At 38.8% G+C, this 24173-nt stretch overlaps 2 protein-coding genes and 1 non-coding gene across 5 annotated transcripts in view; 1 reads left to right on the top strand and 2 right to left on the bottom strand.

Annotated features, from left to right (window-relative positions):
- Window positions 1–1589, bottom strand: part of LOC120634258 (uncharacterized protein MAL13P1.304) — a 12774-nt gene extending 11185 nt beyond the window's left edge. The window contains exon 1 of one of the 2 annotated variants that reach the window (XM_039904745.1): window positions 1400–1589. The gene's annotated coding sequence lies outside the window, so the exon portion shown is untranslated. Of the gene's footprint in view, window positions 1–984; window positions 1093–1399 lie in introns of those variants that run through there. The other variant, XM_039904746.1, reaches the window with a different exon arrangement.
- LOC120634259 overlaps window positions 1–24173 on the top strand; it is a 25806-nt gene extending 1633 nt beyond the window's left edge. The window contains exons 2-18 of one of the 2 annotated variants that reach the window (XM_039904749.1): window positions 4149–4392; window positions 5240–5387; window positions 6943–7112; window positions 8359–8498; window positions 12374–12527; window positions 13318–13482; window positions 14799–14935; window positions 15352–15425; window positions 16090–16177; window positions 17950–17988; window positions 18409–18485; window positions 20184–20240; window positions 21108–21183; window positions 21359–21488; window positions 22420–22632; window positions 23046–23163; window positions 23670–24173. In XM_039904749.1, the coding sequence (XP_039760683.1) occupies window positions 4149–4392; window positions 5240–5387; window positions 6943–7112; window positions 8359–8498; window positions 12374–12527; window positions 13318–13482; window positions 14799–14935; window positions 15352–15425; window positions 16090–16177; window positions 17950–17988; window positions 18409–18485; window positions 20184–20240; window positions 21108–21183; window positions 21359–21488; window positions 22420–22632; window positions 23046–23163; window positions 23670–23781 (2142 nt within the window). In that variant the 3' untranslated portion in view covers window positions 23782–24173. Of the gene's footprint in view, window positions 1–4148; window positions 4393–5239; window positions 5388–6942; window positions 7113–8358; window positions 8499–12373; window positions 12528–13317; window positions 13483–14798; window positions 14936–15351; window positions 15426–16089; window positions 16178–17949; window positions 17989–18408; window positions 18486–20183; window positions 20241–21107; window positions 21184–21358; window positions 21522–22419; window positions 22633–23045; window positions 23164–23669 lie in introns of both variants that reach the window. The other variant, XM_039904747.1, reaches the window with a different exon arrangement.
- Window positions 10438–10519, bottom strand: Trnal-aag. The gene has a single exon. It is a non-coding gene; the product is annotated as a tRNA-Leu (tRNA).

Here is a 24173-nt window from a genome sequence, read left to right as displayed (position 1 = left end):
AACTTTTAGTGGTGAAAAAAACCAAAAGCTTAGCTTTTTCAGTGTTAAGAAAATGAGAGGCATGCAACATGCACATAACACTAATAATTTGAAATGACATAGTAAGATGGTGATTACAAAAAAAAACACCCGGCTTAGTTTGTTGAGGGCTTCTTCTTAGACCAGGACGCGTTCGGAACCCTCGTAGCTTTAGTTTTAAGTTTACGAATGTGGTTATCGCCATCATCTCACTACCGTGTAATTCTTATGTACGCATCAAAAGTGCCACCTATGGGCCAGTTGCACTTGGCCAGCATGGTGGACTACGGCCTAAACCCTTCTCATTCTGAAAGGAGACCCGTGCCCTGTAGTGGGCCTGTAATGAGTTGATGATTACTTGATTCAAATTTAAAATCACTCATTCAATTGATTCATAATCATTAAACGTTGCATCCAGCTTAGTTTCTGAAATAGATATGAGCTGCCAGTGGTAATGTGAATGGCAACTTTTAGACCATTTACTATAATTAAGTTTCAGAGTGGTTCTGTATCTGCAAAAGGAGTTTTACCTACATATCTATATCATTATTTTTCTGTGTCTAGTTTTTACGAAAAAAAAAAAAAAAAAGAATAAAATGCCTAGGTTGCATTGGTAGAACTTCTTTTTAGCAAATTGTCAAAAATTCTATAATTAGTTAAACAAAAAAGGCAAATTATTAATGATCAAGTGATATAATAACACTCACAAATGATGCAAATTGATTAAGGATTTGTCTTCACTGTTCATTTTGGTATTGTTCTATTGATTCACAGTTGTATAAAGCAGAAGTATGTACAATTTATGAATTTGTTTGCTATCAATCAAAAGCTGATACTGTCAAACATTTGAAGATAGGGCAGTTTAGCTAAAGTGTCAAATCTATCAGTCAACCTAAAGATCATGTGACATAAACACAGTTGTTAACATAGAATTTGTGCCAAAAACGCAGTTAAAAAATGTCGTACCTCCTCAACGCCTCGCTTTCTGTATCCAACCGTTATTTTCACAAAAACTTGCACAAAAAAATTAACGCAAATACCGTATAGGTTAGGTCCGAAGAATAACGACGTAACTTTGAAATTAATCCATTTACCAATTAAAATTGATAAAAAATAAGCTTAGCACATCGAATTAATGTTAAAATGGTGCATTTCAAGTAATTATATAAAGCAAAATAAACATTAGCCGAATGACATAAAACGCGCGCTAGTTAACCTAACCTTGATAACGAGAAAAAGACTGATACAAGTTTGTAGTTCAAGGTCTCATGAAAAGAACTGAAAAGTCACACGAATGCGTTACAAAACAAAACTGAAATATCATTGCAACCCGCACTGAAATCTATTTTAAGAAAAACAACAGACGAAAAAAAGCACTAACCTTAACGAACCCTAAGTGACGGCTTTATCCATGTAATTGTATTTCAATGCATAAACACTTTATACACAAATCACTACTTATGGTGCACAAACTATAATATCTCTATAACACATTCAGGCACTGCACAGTCCTATATTTTCTAAAATTTTCGTAAAAAATTAACACTTTTCACGAAACATCACATGCTACAAACTTCACGCACGACAGCAAATTCTTATTCCAGTGTTGCAATAAAAAATATTTTTGACAGCTCTGGGTAGAAGCTTTTGGCATGCTTTGAGGCTGTGATTTAAACTTTAATATTTTAAAGTTGACTCACAGAATAATGTTTAGTAAGAAGCGTAAAAGAATCAAATAAAAAGGCTACCTTAGTTGTTTTGTATATAATATTTCGATTAATAATTAAACCTTCTAAAAAATCTAAAGATTCATAAATTTGAACTTTCAAGTCTGTCGATTTGATCGACGTATTAGCAACCACAGAGCATATAAACATTACGAAAAAGTACATTGAACTATTTTTTTTGCGTAAAATGAAATGGTAACAGATGACGAAGTAATGAATATTTGGAACTAATAAAAATATCTATAAGTGTATGTACAAATTTATTAAAGCAGGTTACGTACTATTACGAATGTAAAAATCTCAATACTCAGGTGCATTTAATAACTTCCATTAGCTTTACGCATAACAATAGTAAAAAATAATAATGGAAAATATACGTTACACAAAACAATACCTAGTTTTAAATCTTTGAAAAATAGATAGGGGCAAACTTTATCATCATTTATAATATTAAACTTACAACATTAAACATTAACAGAGAAAAAAAGTGATTTAGATTTCTTTTAAACGCTGAAAATATTGAACTGATTTCAGGGAAATTTTAATTTTGCTATTCGATCCTGCTACCCAGTTAAGGATGCAATAAATTATAAGCGTTCAATTGACATTGCAGAGAGATTGTAAAATATACTTTTTAAACTACAAATCGTAAGACACTATTTTAAGTAGGTAACCTTTTGGATTCGAAGAGATCATATCATTACCAATGTTTTATATTTACTGTCAGGAAAATCACTATCCCTACGCGATAGGTGTTATTATTAAAGTTACTTAAATTAAAACATGAAATTAATGTCGTCGTTAAAAAATGACAAAATCTCTAGCACATGTTACAAACATCGGAAATCGGAATGTTATAGATCGTGCCGTATCTTAAAAATCGTGGTCGAAGATGTAAATATGTGGATACGTGGTGATATAAAATGACTTTGTTTTAACTTGTGACGCGCTGGCGATAAAGATTCTTAAATAATTGTATACCTGAAAAAAATGAAAAAGAATTTATTTGTTATATCAATTTCATAACAAAGCAATCGGCTAAGACCTGTATTTACCTATATAATACCTATATTTGCACGGAAGCCATAGTGCATAAGCAGCACGACTAGCGAAAAGAAAACGGTATCCCCCGAATGTATCCCCCTGCAGTGCTAGCATGGAGTCAATTTTCTCGCCAGGGAAAGGATAAAAATTTATCTACTCCCACAGCTTTATCATCTCTTCGAACATTGGCGCATAAGTGAAAATAATATGCCAATAATATAAGCGTAGTACAGGCAGGAGACAAAAATTATAGGCTGACAGGGGATATACCTAAGTAACGCGTCCATCTGCTAAATCACGGGAACATGGAACAGGAGAAGTTTACCCCGGTTTATTATTAAACATATATTATTTGAATATTATTTCCACTTGTGCGCCAGTGCTCTGATAGTTGATAAAGCTGTGGGAGAAGATAAATTTATATCCTTTCCCCTGGGATATAATTGTCTCCTGCCCATGCTAGGCGTGCTGCTTGTGCTAGCCCTGCTGCCGCTGCACGGCAACTAGGTAGGAGAAAAACATATGTTTCGACGAAACGTGTTTTCAACGAAAGTACAGTTGCCACTACCCCTTTTTTTAGCGGGTATTGTGCAAGGCGACTAAGGAAATATAACAGAGATGGCGCAGAAGCGTCCCATGTGAAATATTTGACTTGACTTGACTTGACTTGACACATTCCGAAGAACAGGATTTCGGTCTCCATCACTAAAATACGTTAATATGGAGGCGAATTATCAAATAATGTTCGGTAGGTAAATTGAATGTTGATACGGTTATCGAAGCAGAGTGGTGAGTTCGCATCTCTTGCATGTAACCCTCTTAGATGATAGAAGAGGCAAAATCAATCCACAGTACAGTTGCCACTACCCCTTTTAGCGGATATTGTGCAAGGCGACTAAGGAAATATAACAGAGATGGCGCAGAAGCGTCCTGTGTGCTACTACTAACACTGTCTACTGCGGTCACCAACTCGTTTGCACAGCGTGGTGATTATGGGCACGCTTTCCCGTTGGGAGAGGCCTTTGGTCCACCCATGGACTGTCAAAGGCTACTGACTATTGATATGACTATGACACTATGATATGCAGTGCTTTGAATATTTAAACAAATATCCCTATTGACCACGACATGAAAGGCTATTTATCTGATATCCGCTTTTGCTATAAAAATATCATAAGGCGAATACTTTTTTTTTTTACGAATATTTAAACTATTATCCCTGTTGACCCCGACATGAAAGGCTATTTATCTGATATCCGCTTTTACTATAAAAATATCGAAAGACGAATTAAAAAAAAATTTACCGTTTCATTCGTGAGTTAATTTCTCTGTCTCACTTTTGAAATTTTTGTGCCCAAGATGTCCCGGCCTATATCCCGCCACTCGAGCCGTGCTGTAACCATCGCCAGCAGCGCGGAAGTATTTGAAGTCATCAGAGAAGAACGGACCACCCCCACTCCATCATCAATCAATATTAATACTATTTCTCCGACTTCTGCGACGGTTTCTCCAACTGCTCCTGCTTCTCCGGTTTTCGCTTCCGATTATAAACCTGAGTCGGAAGAAGAAAACACAACACCAGCTATAATTTGCCCGTGTAAAGGTAGTTATACTTTAAATCGAAGTCCGGTTTGTGCTTATGGTTTCATACGTCAAGTTGCCTTTACAAATCCCGAAGAACAGGATTTCGGTCTTCATCACTAAAATACGTTAATTAAGAGGCAAATATATCAATTGGCCGTGGCTAGTTACCACCCGACAAAGACGTGCCGCTAAGCGATTTAGTGTTCCGGTGCGATGTCGCGTATAAACCTATTAGGGGTATGACTGTCATACTCCCTAACAGGTTAGCCCGCTGCCACCTTAGACTGCATCATCACTTACCACCAGGCAAGATTGCAGTCAAGTGCTTACGTGTAGTGGACAAAAAAAAAATGTGAAATTTTTTTTTTAAAAAAAAAACGTCAACCACATTTTTTTTAGTACCATTGTGACGTCAGGTAAGACACATGAGGTTAAGAAATCAATTTAAGAATTCAGCTTTTTCCGGAAACCATATATATATTCCGGATAGGCGTTGGTCTCTTATTTAGTATCTAACTTGCATTTATTTCATGCAACTACAAGTTAGCGCTTGACTGCTAAGTGCTATCTCACCTGATGGTAAATGATGATGCGGTCTAAATATGGCAGCGGGCTAACCTGTTAGAGGTATTGCAGTGATAATAAGGAGGGACTTCTAAGAATGCAAAATTGTGATTGGTGCTCAGATCCTATGAAATGTATGTCAAGGGTCCGTGGTCCCACCGATTTTACCTACTCAACCACAGTATACCCGTGGCCGTACTAAGCTAGGGGCGAAAGATAAACTGCTAAACTTTTTTGGCCATAGCTATTACAAAAACCACGTAACCAAAACAAAAAATGAAGTATCACGGGCTCATTTACAGCTATAAAAGATGCAGAACAAGAGAAGAAGAACGCAGAAGAGATTGAGAGGCTGTTGAAGGAGAAAGAGATAGAAATGGAACAAAAATTCCGAGACAGAGTAACCCACGAGATTCAATATTTGAAAGACAGATTCGAATTTATATTGCAGTGAGTATTTATGTGTCAAACGCTATCCTATTATTATTTTGTTTACGCTTTTTTTTAATATCACTTGCTTTAACGGTAAAGGAAAACATCGTGAGGAAACCTGCATGCACAGCTCGTATGGGCAGGAGATAATTATCTCCCCGGGAAAAGATAAAAATATATCTTCAGCCACAGCTTTATCAACTCTCAGAATGCTCCGATCACAACACAAGTGAAAATAATAAACGTGGGTAAACTTCTCCTATTCCATGTTCCCGCGCTTTAGCAGGTAGGCACGTTAATTAATAATAATAATAATAATAATAAATATACTATGACAATACACACATCGCCATCTAGCCCCAAAGTAAGCGTAGCTTGTGTTATGGGTACTAAGATAGCTGATGAATATTTTAATGAATTATATATACATAAATACTTAGAAAATACATATAAACACCCAGACACTGAAAAACACTTAATGCTCATCACACAAACATTTTCCAGTTGTGGGAATCGAACCCACGGCCTTGGACTCAGAAAGCAGGGTCGCTGCCCACTGCGCCAGTCGGCCGTCAATTATATCCCATGTCCCCAATATCCCCTGGATATTAACGGGGGATTAAATTTTTATCTCCTGCCTGTGTTAGCCCTGCTGTTAGACTAGCATGGGTATATGGCATAGGAGACTATTATCTCTCCGGGGAAAGGATACATATGTATATTTTCCAGTGGCGTGCATAGAGGGTATGCACAGGGTATGCAGAAAAAAAATTAAGGACAGTCATTGTCAGAGTTATATAGGAGATTATCTTATATCATCTGCATACCCTCTATGCACGCCACTGATCTTCTCCTACAGCTTTATCTGTATACTAGCTATTGCCTTCGACTTCGTCTGCGTTTGATTTTGTTTTTTGATGTGGCATTCAATTTAGTTGTAGTTCTAAAAAAAATTAAAGTATTCAGTATCGCTAAGCCTTAAATGAGAAGTTTGCTGTTGTCCGCAGATCTACACAAAGTTTGGGCAAAATGAAACACATATTATAACCTCTGTAGTAAAAAAATAATTATTTACATCGGTTATAATTTGTCGGAATTATGGTGTAAAATCGTCAAACACTTTCATCCCCTCTTCCAAAGGAACTGAGATTAATGTCGGGATAAAAAGTATCCTATATTACTTCTAACACTTCCAAAACTATGTGTACAAAGTTTCATGAGGATCGGTTTAGCAGTTTTTGCGTGAAAGCGTAACAAACAAACTTACATTCACATTTATAATATTAGTAGGGATAGGGATAGGGATTATAGGTATTTATGTATATTATTCATATAAATATTCAACAGTCATCTTAGTTCCCTTAAAACAAGCTGCGCTTACTTTGGGGCTAGATGGCGATGTGTGCATTGTCGTTGTATATATTTATCAACTCTCGGAGCATTGGCGCATAAGTGGAAAAAATATTCAAATAATATATTTGTCCCCGGCCTTTGCTAGCCCTGCTGAGAACTCTCCTGAATATCCTCAAGGTCTTTATGTCTGTAAGGTGTAATTTCCTATAACATTTACTAGGAATGAACAACTCCGTGCATCCCACATGCTTCGAGAGGCGCACAGAGATCGCGAGGAAAAGATATCGGCGTTACAGACACAGTTGGAGTGCAAGAACATGGCTGGGCTTATGTACGTCATGTGTGCGGAGCGACGCAAGAGCAGGATGGAGATACTGCGCTTAACTGAAGGTAGTAGATTGTTGCAAAAGGGTTGTTTGGATACGTGGAATCGTACCGGAACGCTAAACGCTTACGCTTACGCGTCGTCGGCAGGTTGGTAGCTAACCACGGCGAAAGTAGCCATTCAAATATTACGTAAGGCCGATTTTCGGATGGACACTTGCCGCTAACCACCTGAGGGGTTGCTACGGCGTTACCGGGGGAGTAAGGAGAGCGCGAAATCTCGCCATAAGAAGAGCCCCAGAGCTCGACGACGTCGGGGGGAGAGTGGGAGACGTCGAATCGTCCTCCTGCGAGGGGCTCGGTTCAACGTTAATCTGAGTGTTGGTGGACTTTTGGACTAATCATTGTGTATATTAGGGTAAGGTTGCTTTAGTCGTACCACAGCTTAAGTCGTACCCCGGCAATAACTTGCCTAATAATTACAAATTGCACCCTCTGGTGACGTCGATCGGAAATATTTAGTCGAGCGAGCAAACGTAAACAAGTGGACGGCCGGCCGGCTTTGTGAAGCAAAATTATTGAAAAAGTAAGTTTTTTGGACAGTTTTCATTAAAATTGTTGACTCATTGTTAAGCTTTTTATGGCAGAAATGAGATCTTTACCTTTTTTCTTTGTTAACGTCTATTTGTAATACCTATCTGGTAATCGTTTACGAATACTAAAACATTAGAACACTTTAAGTTTATGGCGTTGGTTTTATTTTTAAACTTAGAAGACGCCCTTGCTTTAGTCGTACCTGTGCAAAATCCAACAAGTCCGAGGTCTACCAAATACAAATAAAGAAGTGCAATAAAGAGTTTTTTCATCACAGTTGCTCGTAACTAGGACCTTATTACATCGATTTAAGGCTCATAATCCAAGATATTAGACACGCGTGCTTTATTTCAAATTACCGTACTTGTGCTTTATTTATTATGTGCCGATTTAGTTAAGTTTATTCCTCACTGCCAGTTATATGTTATATGAAGATAGACTGAGAATTTTTGATTTAACCGTAATTTAGATTCTTTTTTCTAACCAACAAAGAGGTTTTGTACGGCTAAAATAGTACGCATTTTCTTAAATGAACAAACGTATTTTACGTTCAGAATAAAACGCATATGATATATTAGTTATTACACTCTAGGCTTTCTTATCGCGTTCGCTTACATCTCACGCGCCACTCCCTCGACTGTAAAATCCAATCTACCGAACTCGTTGTATAATATACTACTTATTTATTACCATTATTATATTAAAACATCCCTAACAGAATACACAAACTACATAAGAACTCTGCAGCAGATTCTAGAAGAGAGTCAGGCCCTGATTCTGCATCTCTCGCGAGGATACAAAACCACCGCAAGGGTCAACCATGAGTGGCAGGAGAAGATGAAGAAGATTATAAAGCACGTATGTTTACTACTAATTTTAAAAAAAATGTTTTTCTATATCTCCCCTCACACTGTTGCAGTATGCACTCTCCGAGCATGGCTGAAAATAATATCCAATTAATGAAAATGTCAACCGGTACCTCCGTTTAACAATTTCCCTTTCCCCTGTTAATAATTTATCACTAATACTTACTCATTTTGTAGAAATGATCACAATTTCAAATATTGATTGAATTTGACGGCCGATTGGCGCAGTGGGCAGCGACCCTGCTTCCTGAGTCCAAGGCCGCGGATTCGATTCCCACAACTGGACAATATTTGTGTGATGAACATGAATGTTTTTCAGTGTCCGGGTGTTTATCTATATATTATAAGTATTTATGTATATTATTCATAAAAAATATTCATCCGTTATCTTAGTACCCATAACACAAGCTACGCTTACTTTGGGACTAGATGGCGATGTGTGTATTGTCGTAGTATATTTATTTATTTATTTATTTATTTACCGAAACTAATTTTAGTTTTCGTAACCTAAATATATAATAGACAACCCTTATTAATTGTTATGACTTGAAATTGCATTAACACCTCACACGTATATTATACTAGCTGTTGCCCGCAACTTCGTCTGCGTCTGATTTAATTTTTGATGTGGCATTAAATTTAGTTGTAGTTCTAAACAAATTTAAAGTATTCGGTATCGCTTAGCCTTATATGAGGGGTTTGCTGCTGTCCGCTGAAGAGTTCTGTCCTCTATCTCCAACCACAGTTTGGGCAAAATTAGACACATTTACCTCTATAGTACAAAAATGATTATTTAAATCGGTTATAATTTGTCGGAGTTATGGTGTAAAATCATCAAACACTTTCATCCCCTCTCCCAAAGGAACCGAGCTTAATGTCGGGATAAAAAGTATCATATATTACTTCTAACACTTCCAAGAATATGTGTACAAAGTTTCATGAGGAACGGTTAAGTAGTTTTTGCGTGAAAGCGTAACAAACAAACTTACATTGACATTCATAATATTAAGTAGGGATGTGTGCGTATGAACGTGTGAGTGACTTATTGTTTTTTTTTTTAGGAACGTTTATCTTTTTGATGTTATCTGTGACCCAATTCGACTTTATAAAACTTACGCGTGGATATAAAAAATATTATATTTAAATCTTATATGAATTACTAAGAAGTATATTGACAACCTGCCGGGCGCAGTGGTGAGCGTTATGGTCTCCTAAGCGGTGCTCCGTGGTTCGATACCCGACAGAGGAAATTTGGGAATCGATTATTTCTGAGTTTTCTCTGGTCTGGTCTGGTGGGACGGCTGTGGCTGGTTACCATCCTGCAAACAAAGACTAGTTAAGGATGCCGCGTAGAAACCGATTAGACCGCTATGGGTTTAATAAAACTGCCATATCATTAACCAGTTAGCCCTTGACTGCAATCCCTCCTAGTGGTAAGTGATGATGTAGTCTACGGTGGCGGGCTAAGCTGTTAGGGAGTGTGGTAGTCATATCCCTATTTCTACGCGACATCGCACCGGAACACTAAATCGCTTAGCGGCTTAGCGGCAACATCGCTGTCGGTAGGGGTAACTAGCCACGGCCAAAGCCTCCCACCAGACAAAAATGTTCCATGTTCTTTATATAATAAACTATTGTCCGTTTTCACTGACGAGGAACAAGGCAATGCCTAAATAAGTATCGCCTAAATAAGGATATTCCTAAGCATCAACCGTTCAACGATAGTTATCACTTAAGAATTGGTGAAACGGTTTTTTCTAGAGACATCGCCTAAACCATTAGGAATTCGATTTAGGTCATGGCTAGATTTAGTACACTTTGGAAACGTCAATTTTGAAACTACAGCTAAATTAGATAAAAAAATTGACGTTTCAAAAATGTCGCAAGCAAGGTTTAGTATAGGTGCTAATTCCAAAAACAAAAAACGTATATGGCAGCGGTGGGATTCGAACCCACGCCTCCGAAGAGACTGGTGCCTTAAACCAGCGCCTTAGACCGCTCGGCCACGCTACCCGTGACAAATAGATAAAAAAAATACATTACTCTCCATTGGCATAGCTACCTACTTCCCACTCACTGATTCTACAATGATGAATGAATGAATTATTGAAAATACTTTTAACCAATAAAAATACAGGAAAATTGTAAATAATAAGTTTACAAAATGAATACAATTACACTACAGCGATGCTACACAGCGATCTCTTCCAGTCCAGGCAACCAATGGCGTTACACACAGCTCAAGTACTCGTATATAAATATACATTACTAGTTGTACCCTGCCACGCTTTGCTGTGGCACATTGTGATTGAATGGTTGAGAAAAATAGATAAAAACAATCCTTGATGCGTAATATATATCATGCTAATATTTCAGCCCGATAATTGCAGAACTTTTTCAGTTTTTGAAGCGTACACAAACCAAAATAACATTTTTATATATACAGATATGTGTTTTAGCACTAAAGATGTCCCTCCTACTTCCAGAGGCAACCAGTATTATTTGGAAATTATAGATAGTTGCAATCATTGACTGCAAATCTTACATAGACTCTTCCGCACTTAAAGTTTTAGTAGTATTTTGTGGCCAAGCTTGTCCAGGGAAGTCCATACTACCCCCAATGCCTATTTAAGCTGCGTTCCAGTCCGAAAAGTGTCATTTCATAGGATGTGTTCCTTGCATGGCATTCAAAGTGTTCCTCTGTTTAGGTAACAAATTATGGTTTTTCATTAACCATTACCATACACAGCTTGGTCCATCATTTATTACTATAAAAAAACCTTTAGGATGTTATCAACAATTATAATTATATAAATAATTTTAACGCCCCCACAATCTCCTCTAGGGCTAAAATTTTTCGAAATCTGATAGTAAGTGACCTTAATTTAACAAACATGAAACTTTTAATAAATTTTAAGTCTGTGGGAATTTTAGTACAAAATTTTTATTTTTTTTCATTAGCACCCCCGTAACCGATTTGGTGATTTAAACTCCATTCATAGATATTTTTTTTTTTTATGTTTATAGACGAGCGCTTGACTGCAATCACACCTGATGGTAAGCAATGATACAGCCTAAGGTGAAGCGCGCTTGCCTAGAAGATGCCTATTCACTCTTGATTTGAAGGTACTCATATTGTAAGAACTGGGGAAAATGGAAGCTGGAAGAGCATTCCAGATCCTAGCGGTGCGGATCAGAAACGAAGATGCGAAGCGCTTCGTACGCATCCGCGGTATATCGACCACGTAGGGATGCGAACCTTACGGCGCCTCGCGGTTCCATGATAAAAAGGCGAGGGGGGAACTAGATCTAATAGTTCTTCAGCACACTCTCCGAAATATATCCTATAGAATACCGAAAGGCAGGCAACCTTGCGACGATGTTCGAAACCCTTAAGTTTTTTATTGGCTAGGTCACCGATGAGCCGTCTAGCACGGCGATCCACCGAATCCAGGGCATCAAGCCGATACTTGGCAGAGCCATCCCATAAATGGGAACAGTACTCCATGCACGATCGAACTTGAGCTTGGTGAGGTGAGAAGCTGTTCAGGCGTGAAGTACCGCTTGACCTTATTGAGGATGCCAAGTTTCTAGCCAGCTGTTTTTGCCCTGGATTCGATGTATTGTTCAAAGTTGAGGTTTGATGAAATATTGACACCTAGAAGCTGTACACTGTCGGTAATAGGCAAAGATATACCTCGGAAAGTCGGAGTTAGGGGAAATGGACTCCGTTTGGTAGTAAATAAACACGCTTGCGTTTTGGTAGCATTAAATTTGACCAGATTGGCGTCTCCCTAATCAGACACCTCATATGAATTAAGCTATTATAACAGATAATGTTGTGTTTATGATAATTTCTTGTCCCAGTTTCAAAATTTCGTGAACAATTACACTGGTGGTCCACCTGAAACTAACCAATATGTTTTCGACCTTCCTAACTTGCTGAAGATCAAGACTCCAATCGAAGACAATACTCAGGAAGACTCCTGTGATGATGAGGAGGATACACCTAATGAAAACGGTAGGTATCGGTAAACTTATCAGAAGTTGAATGCGGACGAAGTCGCGGAGAATTGCTAGTCTATATGTATAAGAGAAAATGGGACTGCTATAATTTGAACCTTAGAAGCAAAAATAAACTTGCAATGCAATATACTAGACTACATAAAATAGGTAATTCATTTAAAGGAAACTGTATAAAATTTTACAATAAACTACCAGATGATATCTTGGAGATGTCTCTTAAAAAGTTCAAAGCGTGTACTAAACGTAAGCTTATAGAAAAGTCCTATCCCCACTAATATTATAAATGTCAATGTAAGTTTGTTTGTTACGCTTTCACGCAAAAACTACTTAACCGATCCTCATACAACTTTGTACACATATTCTTGGAAGTGTGAGAAGTAATATAGGATACTTTTTATCCCGACATTAAGCTCGGTTCCTTTGGGAGAGGGGATAAGAGTTTGACCATTTTACACCATAACTCCGACAAATTATAACCGATTTAAATAATTATTTTTGTACTAAAGAGGTTATAATATGTGTTTAATTTTGCCCAAACTGTAGTTGGAGATAGAGGACAGAACTCCTCAGCAAATAGCGGCAAGCCTCATTTAAGGCTTAGCCATACTGAATACTTTATTTTTTTTAGATCAACAACTAAATTTAATGCCACATCAAAAAACAAAATCAAACGCAGACGAAGTCGCGAGCAACAGCTAGTTATAGTATAAAGGACTACGTTGACGATAAATATACTTAGGTGTAATTTCATATGAAATATTGAGTAAATAAATAAAAATGTTTAGTGCCAGCAATCGAGCCTGATAGAACGTGGTGGAACAATCTAGAAGGGGACGACCGACCATTCGTGATGTTCGGCGACATGGCGGACTTCAAACCGCCGCAGAGGCGGGCGGTGCTCAGAGCTGTTAAAGCTCAAAAAACCGCGCCCAGGAAGTGGAAGGAATATGGTAAGTACCAGTAAAGCCACATGGTAGTCGACCAATAACATTACAGTAACAGAATATAGTAATAAAAAAAGTGATAAAATTGAAGTTTACTCAAATCTACACCGGTGTTAAAAAAAATTAAAACATTATTTTCTGCATTTAATTCAAATTTGGAAGCAGCCAATCAAATTAATTATCGATTCGATTTATTTTCTGCTGCATGAAACGATTGATCCGATTTGATTGAATTACGAGTAATACCGCCTGCACCGCGCCTTGCACACGATATAGGATGCTTCTTATCCACCAAACTATTCATGTAATTTTGTATGAATGAATGAATATACTTTTATTGCATAATAAAGTATAACAAAACAATGTATACAATTTGGCGGCCTTATCGCTATATTGTTATATAATTTGAATGAATGAATGAATAAATGAATACACTTTTATTGTACACCAAAGAAGAAAAGTAGTTACAGATATATAAATACATACCAAGAGAGAACAATTTGGTGGCATTATATAATTTTCTTAATATTCTAGTTTTATCATTGTATAAAAATGAGTAGTCTTATATATTATTACTTTGCTATGGTCCCTTGCAAAATGTATATGTCTCTTCCTTGTCTCCCTTTTGTTGGTCTCCTCTCAGAATAAGAAGGGCTTAGGCCGTAGTCTACCACGCTGGCCAAGTGCGGATTGGTAGACTTCACACGCCGCGGTTGGGAATATTATGGAAAACTCGTGCAGGTTATCTCACTTTTTTTTTCCTTCACCGTTAAAGCATTAAGCAAGTGCTGTTTAAATTGCTTGAATTAAAAACGTACGTAACTCCGAAATTCGTAGCCTTACCCACAAGGCTATTACCGCTATCTATACTGATATTTTAAATGCGAAAGTGTACTTGTTTGTCCATCAATAACGCAGCAACAGAGCAACGGATTGCATAGAGATAGTTTATGGGCCGGAAAGTGACATGGGCTAGTTTTATCTCGGATAAAAGCAAAGATATTTCGCACACGCTAGCGCTCGCGTTTGCTTTCTTGCTTGCTTGCTTGCTCGCTCGCCGGCTCGCTAGCTTGCATTTTTCCGGGATAAAAAGTAGCCCATGTAGCTCTATGCCAAAAATTACGTCAACCCATTGCTCTGTTGCATCGTCAAAACGTAAGCTTAAATATTTGTACCCGTGTTATGATTATAATATTCAACACAACAGAAGGCGAGCGAAGCCGCGGGTTAAAGCTAGTGCGCAATAAAGTGTATTCATTCCTTCATTGGTGCACACACACATAACAAATTGTATTTATTCATTGCTTCGCATTTTCCATCAGTCTTCCACGACATGTTCGTGAAAGCGGAGTGTCCCCACACCAACACCATTAAAGACGAGTACATGAAACGTGGGTCATCGCAGCCACTGGACAAGTGGGCGTCCGCGCAGACAGACAAACAGACTTCCTCTAGAGGGGTTAGTTCACTTTCCTTTCCTTCCTTTCCTTTTTGAAGCAGCACTGGCAATCCCAGCGATCGATTGCACGTAGATCGAGCGCTCCGAAACTGTCGTCCACACACTGTTAGCATTAGTTCAACATGTGCTTGCAATAGAGCAGTCGTTTTCGAGTATCAAACTCTGTATCGTCAAAGTAAAATTGATCTAATTTTAGTCGTGGAGTATCCTTATACTCCACACTAAACTGATAATAACTGTTATTGATAATTTCTTCAATCCTTATTGATGAAATTATCATTAAACCATACAGTCCTCCTGCTTTTCGCAGAGTAGAGCAAATTAAGCTTGATTTTCAAAAGCTGCCCACGCGCCAATCGGCCTACTTATTATTGGTACATCATTAAGGCCATGATAATCCAACGTTCTATGCACAGTCGGACACGAGTCGTCGCGTCACAACAGCCTCTGTGGACATCCGGCGGAACATGGGCTCCATCCTGAAAATTATGTTAGTTCAAAAATTACTTTTATTTTATTCGAAATTTAAATTTTATTCGCCGTGTGCTGACGGCAGATCATAATACAGTTGTCCCCACCGACTAGGGAAATGTAACAGGGTACGGGCAGCAGCGACGTCTGTACTACCAGTGGCGTACACTTCGTGTATTCGCAAAAGCACTGCCTACTCTAAAAAATTATATATATAACTCGTATCGCGGCATTTTTGGCAATCTTCCAGCTGTATGCATACCCTGGTAAGAATCCCAGTGCACGCCACTTTGTATTACTACTACTTCTGCCATCTACTGCAATACTGCGAAATTTAAACGCACATAGCCAAGTACATAACATATACGCACATAACATAGAGGTGCGTGATGGGATTCGAACTCGGCCCCTCGAAAGGGAAGTCGAGCTCCTACCCGCTACCACACCGGCTACCTTGGCTTCATCTTCGACCCCAGTGGGTAGAAGATGAAGTGGTGGTAGCCCAGTGGCTACCACCGCTTTAGTTGCTCTTTAATTTTAGTTGCTCTGTATAGCATAAAAAATGGTCTAAACGAATGTAAGTATCATATTATCATCAAATCCCTACAAGAGACCTAGGTATATTCATGCCGAGGACGTCTATCAGGTAGACTAGAAAACTAAGGTCTATAGTATAATTTCAGTGCTTCGCCGAACGTTCCCCACACCACTACGAAATCCACGATCCTGGCAGCCAGAGATTCTATGGAAATAGCATCCACGACACGACTTGTAAGTAACCTATCTATACCATTGTTATAAAGAACTTTAATACTAGGAGTGTAAAGTTCGTAATCGCGCCTGAACGTAACGTGTAGGTACTGAACGTATATGTGTTGAATAAGTACCTACTAGCAAACAAAGTAATTCGTAGAATAGGCATAATTCCAAAGAGTTTTAGATTGTTCTTTTTGTTTACGATATACTCGTAAAGAAGGTTCCAGGCGCCGAAGCGCCCGTCGCTTTAGAGTCAGTTAGATTTCCACCAAGGCCTCATTCTACCCACCATAGCCCAGTATCAAAGACCTACTTTGAACGCGCAGTTTGACACCCCAACACCCACAGGTATAAGGTAACTAAGGTAAGTGGACGCCTCGACCACTAGGGGTAGTGGTCGAGGCGTCCACTTATACCGCAGTCCCGATGTCGAGCTCAGGCGGCGACGTCCGAAGCATGTCCTTGACGACCCTGACGATAAAGTAGTCCACCAACACTCAGATTAACGTCGAACCGAGCCGAGGTCCGAGTCCTCGCCGGAGGCACCCTCGGGTCGACGTCTCCCACTTCCCCCCCGACGTCTTCAAGCCCTGGGGCTCTTCTCATGGCAAGCTTTCGCGCTCGCCCCATTCCCCAGTGATGCCGTAGCAACCCCTCAAGTGGTTATCGGCAAGTGTCAATCCGAAAAGCAAGATAAAGTCAGTCTGCTCTTAAGTCAAACAAGGTGTTAAGAAATATAGTGAACTCAACTACTATTCTTCACTAGAATTGAATTGCGATTGAAAGTGTGTTCAGGAACTATTGAAGAGCTGATTCAAGTCTTACAAGATTCACCAAATGTACGTTTAGTTTAGTCACTAAAGATTTGAAATTCAGTTTTTCATGATTAATCAATATTTCTTAAAAATAATGGTCAATCCTAACCGTATTCGGTCACAGCGACTTTTTCGGATTCCGGCTGAGAGCGCCGCTGGTGAGCCCTAAGATGACTCGCATAACCTGATTTTGTGCTAAACCGTTGTAACCACGATCCATGTGACTGGATCGAAATATCGAGAAATATCGTAATATTACCACACGGTGGACCAGAATACAGATGTCACGACCCATACTCGTCCCGCGGGTGTTATACGCGGCGACTAAGGAAATATAACAGAGAATGAACAGCAGAGTCCTCTCTCCTCTCATCGTGGTGATTATGACCAGAGAGAGAGAGGCCTTTAGCCAGGATTTAGTACGGGTGGGGCAGGGCCACTGCAATAAGTAAAACTTATTATATTTATAAATTAATATTTATTTAGGTGTTACAAGTTACAACAGCAATCTTCTCGGTTCTTCGCAGAACCGTTTCAAAACCTCACTAGAAATTGCGTGTGAATTTTCTTGCACCATTTTTCGGTGTACACTTACCATACACAGGCCATTTAAGCGGTCCTCGAGCATCGTCGACCTCGGCCACGTTTTAACTCGCCGCAATATAGAAAATGACCTATCTATATTGCTTGTGGTGCAAGGCAGAGCCAAAGTAATTAGTATGGCTTTTTTGGTTGCAGGGAAGAATGTTTCCGCCTTCTGTAACAACGCCGCAAAGTCCAGCTCTCTTAGGTGCTCTCTTGGCATACCCTCGTCTTTCCATTGTCTATACCGCAGTTCGTTTACATTCATTGCCCTTGCGCCCTTTAGTCCAGCAGTGGACTGTTAAAGTAAGAAATGTGGAGTGGAGTGTGTAAGAAATGTTTTAGTTTGTTAGTTATATCTTAATTTAACATTTTAAATTATCATTTCAGCGGGAGAAATACAGACACGCGTCATCGGCAAGTAAAATTGTGAGTGTCAACAATGTTGGATAACGACTCCAAAAAGTTAATAAAGTAAAAGGTCAAAAACTTTTCTCATTACAAGCCTTTAAATAGCAATGACGTTCGTGCTTAACTTGTAGAGTTTCCCCGGTGACCGATAACGGTTTTTGGGAGCTCCATTCACCAAGAATTCACGTGGAAACTACTGAAATGATTTTAATGCGATTTAGTTTCTTTAAAGCTGATTCTCTGGTTTTAAATTAGGCTACTTTTATAACAAAATCATTAGGCATATGGATTAAAAGATTGAGTTTTACAAAAATTAGAATTTTACACCGTAATTCATAACTCCTCATATCATAAGCGATTTTCATTTGAACGGATGTATTATACTATTTCTAGTACCGCTAAATAGTGTAGTGAAATGATGAAGAAAATCATTTACAGGATTCAACGTGCCAAGAGATGAGCGAAGATTTTGAGGCAGAACAAGATGAAGTTGAAGAGCCCGAAATAAGACCTGGGTAAGCATAATAGAAGCATAACATTGACTCGACGATAGCCCAGTGGGTAGGAGCTCAGGAGGAATCCCAGCACGTACTTCTGACTTTTATAAATTCTGTGCGTTTTAAGTAATTTAAACATCACTTGCTTCAACGGTGAAGGAAAACATCGTGAGGAAACCCGCATGCTTGAGAGTTCTCGATAATGTTCTCAAAGATGTGTGGAGTCCACCAATCCGCACTAGTCAAACGTGGTGGACTACCACCGTAAACCCTTCTCATTGTGGGAGGAGACCCGTGCCCTGTAGTGGGCCGGTAATAAGTTAATATGACGACATAATATATATATGTATATTTTTATTCTTATCTCCAGCACACGCCGCTAATTTTTATACCTGGCGCTACTTTTGGTTAAGCCCAGTGATTAGGACATCAGTCGTTATAAATTTTTAGCAATTAAATATCGTTTACTCGGTGAAGAAAAACATTGCGAGGACACCTTTCCATAGTTTGCATTTAGCCAGTGCAGTGGACTGGGTACTGCCTGATTAACCTTATCACTCTGCGTGGAGACCCGTGACGAGTATTGATTTGGTATATGCTGAAGCATATAAATATTCTTATATGATTATATATGTATATGATTTTTAGTAGTTTACATTAATCATGGGTAATTTCATGTATGTTTATATCTTATTTGTATTTGACGGCGCCGGCAATAAATCTGTAAACAACACGTGCACCGCTCTCGCCACCTGGCGCATTGTTCATTATCCCCACTCACCTACTACTCAAGTCGTTATGATCCGTATATAAAGACCGAAACTACAGTGGCGAGGCAGTCTTGGCTCTGGCGTAGCACGGTGCACATGATGTACCCTGCTAGTAGCTTATCCTAGACGCTTTGGATAAGCTACTAGCAGGGTACATCATGTGTACCACCAAATTTTACTCTCTTGCTCTGTTTTTATATCTCTGTAACTATACATTCATTCATTCATTATTTCCTAATGAAAAGTCTTTTTATCGTCATCATTCCCCTGGCCCTTTCCCTATTCGGGGTCAGCCCTCCTGATACTTGACCGCCATTTAATACGGTCTTGTATCATTTCTGGCGTTAGGCCCAGAATTTTCGTGTCATTGGATTCGGTTCTTACCTTCGTCTCTGCCTCTTTTACCTTCGTCTGTAGCATTACTCGCTGTGTCATTTAGTTTTTGTCTCCACGAAATATATGCTAATACCAGCGCAATCGGCCCTCCTGCATCTTATCCTGTACTTCTGCAACTTTAAAAGAGCCTCAGATGAACTCATTCCGAATTTTGTCCAATCTTGTAATGCCTCCAGCAGGAACTATGCCGCGTAGGAACCGATTAGGGGTATCATCATCATCATGTCCACCCATACAGTGCAGGCCTGGTGCTACAATGAGAAGGATTTAGATCGTAGTCCAGCACGCCGACCCTTGTGGCCTTGACACGTCTTTGAAAACATTATGTTAAGCTCTCGGGCATGCATGTTTCCTCTTAGTTTTCCTTTACCATTGAAAGTTAGTGGTGCATGCTGGGATTCGAATCCGCCCCCTTGGAAATAACGCTGAAGTCATTACCACTGGGCTTAATATAATTTACATAACTTCGCAGGTTAGCCCGCTACCATCATCTGCAATGTCTCCTAGGTGAGATAGCGTGTAAAAGAATTAAAAATACATAACTTTACAGAAAAACCATTTCGAGAGATGAAGAAGATATGACTGGTGATACAACCTCAGCTCTTGGGTAAGACATAGGTTATATCTATAATACACTGGGGTACTTGTCACTGCAAAATTTATTTGAGCAAATATAAAGGTGTCCCTGGCTTCGAACTTACCTTATACTGGGATGTGATACTAACTTGTAACTTGCAAAATGTTGCTCTCGTATTTATTAAAGGCACCGGCTGTTCTACAGATACTGATAAACAACAGTTCTGACTGTTGTTTATCAGTATCCATCTCGAGCCTTTAAAGAAACCTGTATACAGGCGATGGTTATATGGTTGCCTAAAGACGAAAGTCTTTCACGAGTGTGTGCTACCTGTAATGACATATGGAGTCGAGACGTGGACACTGACAGTCGACCAGATCCACAAACTCCAAATCACGTAGTGCGCTATGGAGCGAGCTATGTTGAGAGTCTATCTTCGGGACAAAATTCACAACTAGGAAATCCAAAGGAGAACTAAAGTCACCGACATAGCAAAGGACAAGCAAGTTGAAGTGGCAGTGGGCGGGCCATGTCTGTCGTAGTGCCGATGGCAGACGCATTCTGCAGTGGAGACCGGGAATCGGCAAGCGCAGTGTGAAACGACCTCCATTAAGCTGGCCAGGTGTCCTTAAACAGGCGGCTGGAAGCGGTTGGATGAAAAAGGCGGAGGACCGTGTATGGTGGCGCGCTCTTGGAAAGGCCTATGTTCAGCAGTATACGCTTGTGGGCAGTTGATGTTGAAGTAATTTATGCTTACTACCCGTACACCATAATCGAATGGCAACCCATGCAGTACTTACTATTGTTTAGTTCCGGTGGCTATATCAATGGATAGCCTTCTCCTTTTTTGTAAGGTTATTAAAAAGTTTGATGAATTCTGCATTAACCAATTTTCAGGAGCATACACAACGATAGTTTACAAGTTATCAACCAACATGTGCCGGAAATAGATCACAAGATACATTATGAAAAGGTAACAACTGCCTCAACGGTGAAAGAAAACATCGTGAGGAAACCTGATAATATATTTTTTTAAATGATCTTCTCGTAGTATCAACTCTATTTATTTCACGTTTTCTGCTATGCCCACCGTCATTTAAAAACTTCGATTCAATGGCAGATTCTAATTAGATTTCCTTTAACCATAGATATGTCCAATGGAGAAGTGCCAGAAGATGCAAATGGACGACTTTATGAGCAGCCTACCATCGTACATGCGAGCCAGCCCCTTCACGCACTTTGAGCAATCGTTCGAAGACTATGAGCCTTGCACCCCAGGTTACCAACATCTCAACCCACCGGATATTCCTGGTATTCTGGAGGATTTGGATGGTTATGTCACCACTAACAACCATCCGCAGTCTATTAACATCCCACTGCAGAGCACATACCTCGTCTCTATCCATTAACGCCTGATTTTAAAATCATCAATTCAGATGCCAGATTGAATTTAGCTTCTCTGTTCCATAAAAGATAGCATTACTACATTCAATGTGCCATCTGGAGATGTTGGATTATCATATCAACCCATTACCGGCACGGGTCTCTTGCCACAATGACTGTACTGACTGTATGAAGTTCAGTCGATAGTCAAGTGCGGATTAGTGGACTTCACACGCCTTTGAGAATATTGTGGAATGCTCAATCCTCACGGCTTTTTCCGTGACGAGTATTGATTTGGTATGATGATGATGTTGGATTTAATTGATTGTTAATTTAGGGTACACCTGCAGTGGCTCTTTGGAAATGGTGTCATCACATATGGTCTGGTTAGATTCATTTTAGAGCACTTAGTCAATGGCAGAATAAAAAACAAATGGTTAGAGTTCTGAATATTTCGAAACATGTTGACTAATCTTTGAGCAGAGTGTGTTGCCAGTAACGAAATATGGTTATCCTCTTCTAGGAAAGTTTATAAATTCCTGTTTCACTTTCGAATTTTCGAAATTCGATGTGAAATTCAACTGCCGAGCATCTCTCGCAAAAAAAAACCCGAAAATTGTTAGAAGGACTTTGATGTCATTTTTGGAGTATGCTTGAGTGCATGTAGATTCACTATTTGGCTCTGCTGCGGACAGAATCCAGGAATTCTTTTTCAGGGCAAGACAACGTCTAAAACCCGCAATTAAAAAGAAAATTTGGAGTATTTCTGTCCACCAATATTCAACCGCAATCGAATTATTAGTTCATAAAGAATTGTTTCCTACAGAACAGCTCGAAATCCTCAAGAAAAGGATGGAAGAGAAAAAGAAGAAGGAGCGAGTAGCGATCGACGTGATAGACGACAATCCTCTGTTGTCGTGGCCACCCAGTGTTGAAGGGATAGCGGTACAGACGTCCAGTCAAGATATGTCCATACCACCCTGTACCTGTGATGTCGCAGGGTCCGATGCAGCTGAAATTAGTCAAAGTGTCTATAATAGTAAGTACATCCACATCCAGAGTTTAATAAAATATAATTCGTTATCTATTATACTGCTTCAAAATTTTACATAAGAATAGTTTGCATCCCATGGACAGGATAGAACACTCTTCATCCCTGGAGAAACAAACTCCTATCAATGGATTTATAAAAAAACCTGTTCATACAACACAGTCTTTTGTTGTTCTAATACTTAAGTGGCCTGGCAGTGATCGCTTCAAAGCAATAGGGCCTTTTGTATTCCACTCCAGTCTTTATTTTCTCTATTCTTCCTTTATTTTCCTAACTGAGAAGTGGTGTATAAATAAATAGTTAAAATAATAGCCGTGGCCCGTGGGCAACAGCTAGTCAAAGACATTTAAAAATTAATAAGTGCACTACACTGATTTGTAAGGTTATAATTTTTTTTTCAGTCGTAGATTTAATTCCCGTAAAGCAAGAGTTGGACAGAATCAATGCAAAGTGCTTCTTTGATGATACGATTGAGTTCAATAGGTTCAAAATTATTGGACAAGATGAGAATGAAGATACGTAAGTTACATTACCCGGTATAGAGCCAGAACCAAACACGCTACCATATGAGTAAATTACACGGAACCTTTTTCAATGTGGATACTAGTTGTTTACATTTTTAATACTGAAAGATATATAAAATTATAAATTTGTAAAAGTTGCAAACCAAGGTCAAATGAAAAGAGTTAAAATATTCATTACTCCAGGGGTTCATAAAACAAACTTTGGCGTTACCTAACTCAGAGAAAAAAATTCTTTAACACTTAACTTCATCCTCTCTTACGCAAATAATGACACAGTTTGTATTTAAGTTAAGATGCTAATAGAGAGTATCACGGCTTTGTTATAAATGAGACAAAGGATACCATTTATCGGTTCAGGAGTTCAAGAGATGTGATCTTTGAAGTAAAAAGCACGACTTATAGCTCGCGCTTTAAGCACGTTTATAGTGATAACATGATCCTACATTTGGGGATTAAAATTATAATATTTGATCCCCAAATGGAGTTTAATTCTCTTTGCAGGGAGCATGAAAACAAAAATAGTTTCAGCAAGAACAGATTGGAAGAGATTAAGAAGATATTAAAGCAGTATCCGAGCTTGTGCAACATATTCCAGGCTAATATTCGTTGTTGATACAAATCTGGGTCTTAAATTATTATAGAAACTCCTAATATTTTTATAATGCTCAATTGCAAACATAGAAATAATAACGATAGGTACTTGATAAAAAGAAGAAAAGCTGTAAAGATATTGTCCGAAGACTGTCTTATTGCACGAAATTTTTGTTAAAAAGGATTTCGCTGATCACAAGGTAGGAAGTTTCAAGCATTAATAAATACTTAAATTTTGAATATAAATAAATTAAAATTAAATATGCAAAAAAGTGGCAAACAATACATTCTGTTTGCAAGTAACTTGCACGCAAACTAGCAAAAAGCAAACAAGGCAAATCAGGAAATGTAAAATGGCCAAATCCACTATGTCAATAAAACTCATGTGGTTAACATTCGTAAAAATTTATTGTA

The sequence above is a fragment of the Pararge aegeria genome, chromosome 23 (assembly GCF_905163445.1).
Source record: "Pararge aegeria chromosome 23, ilParAegt1.1, whole genome shotgun sequence".
NCBI lineage: Eukaryota > Metazoa > Arthropoda > Insecta > Lepidoptera > Nymphalidae > Pararge > Pararge aegeria.
The sequence above is the reverse complement of the archived record's forward strand: the minus strand, read 5'-3'. Positions and strand labels throughout refer to the sequence as shown.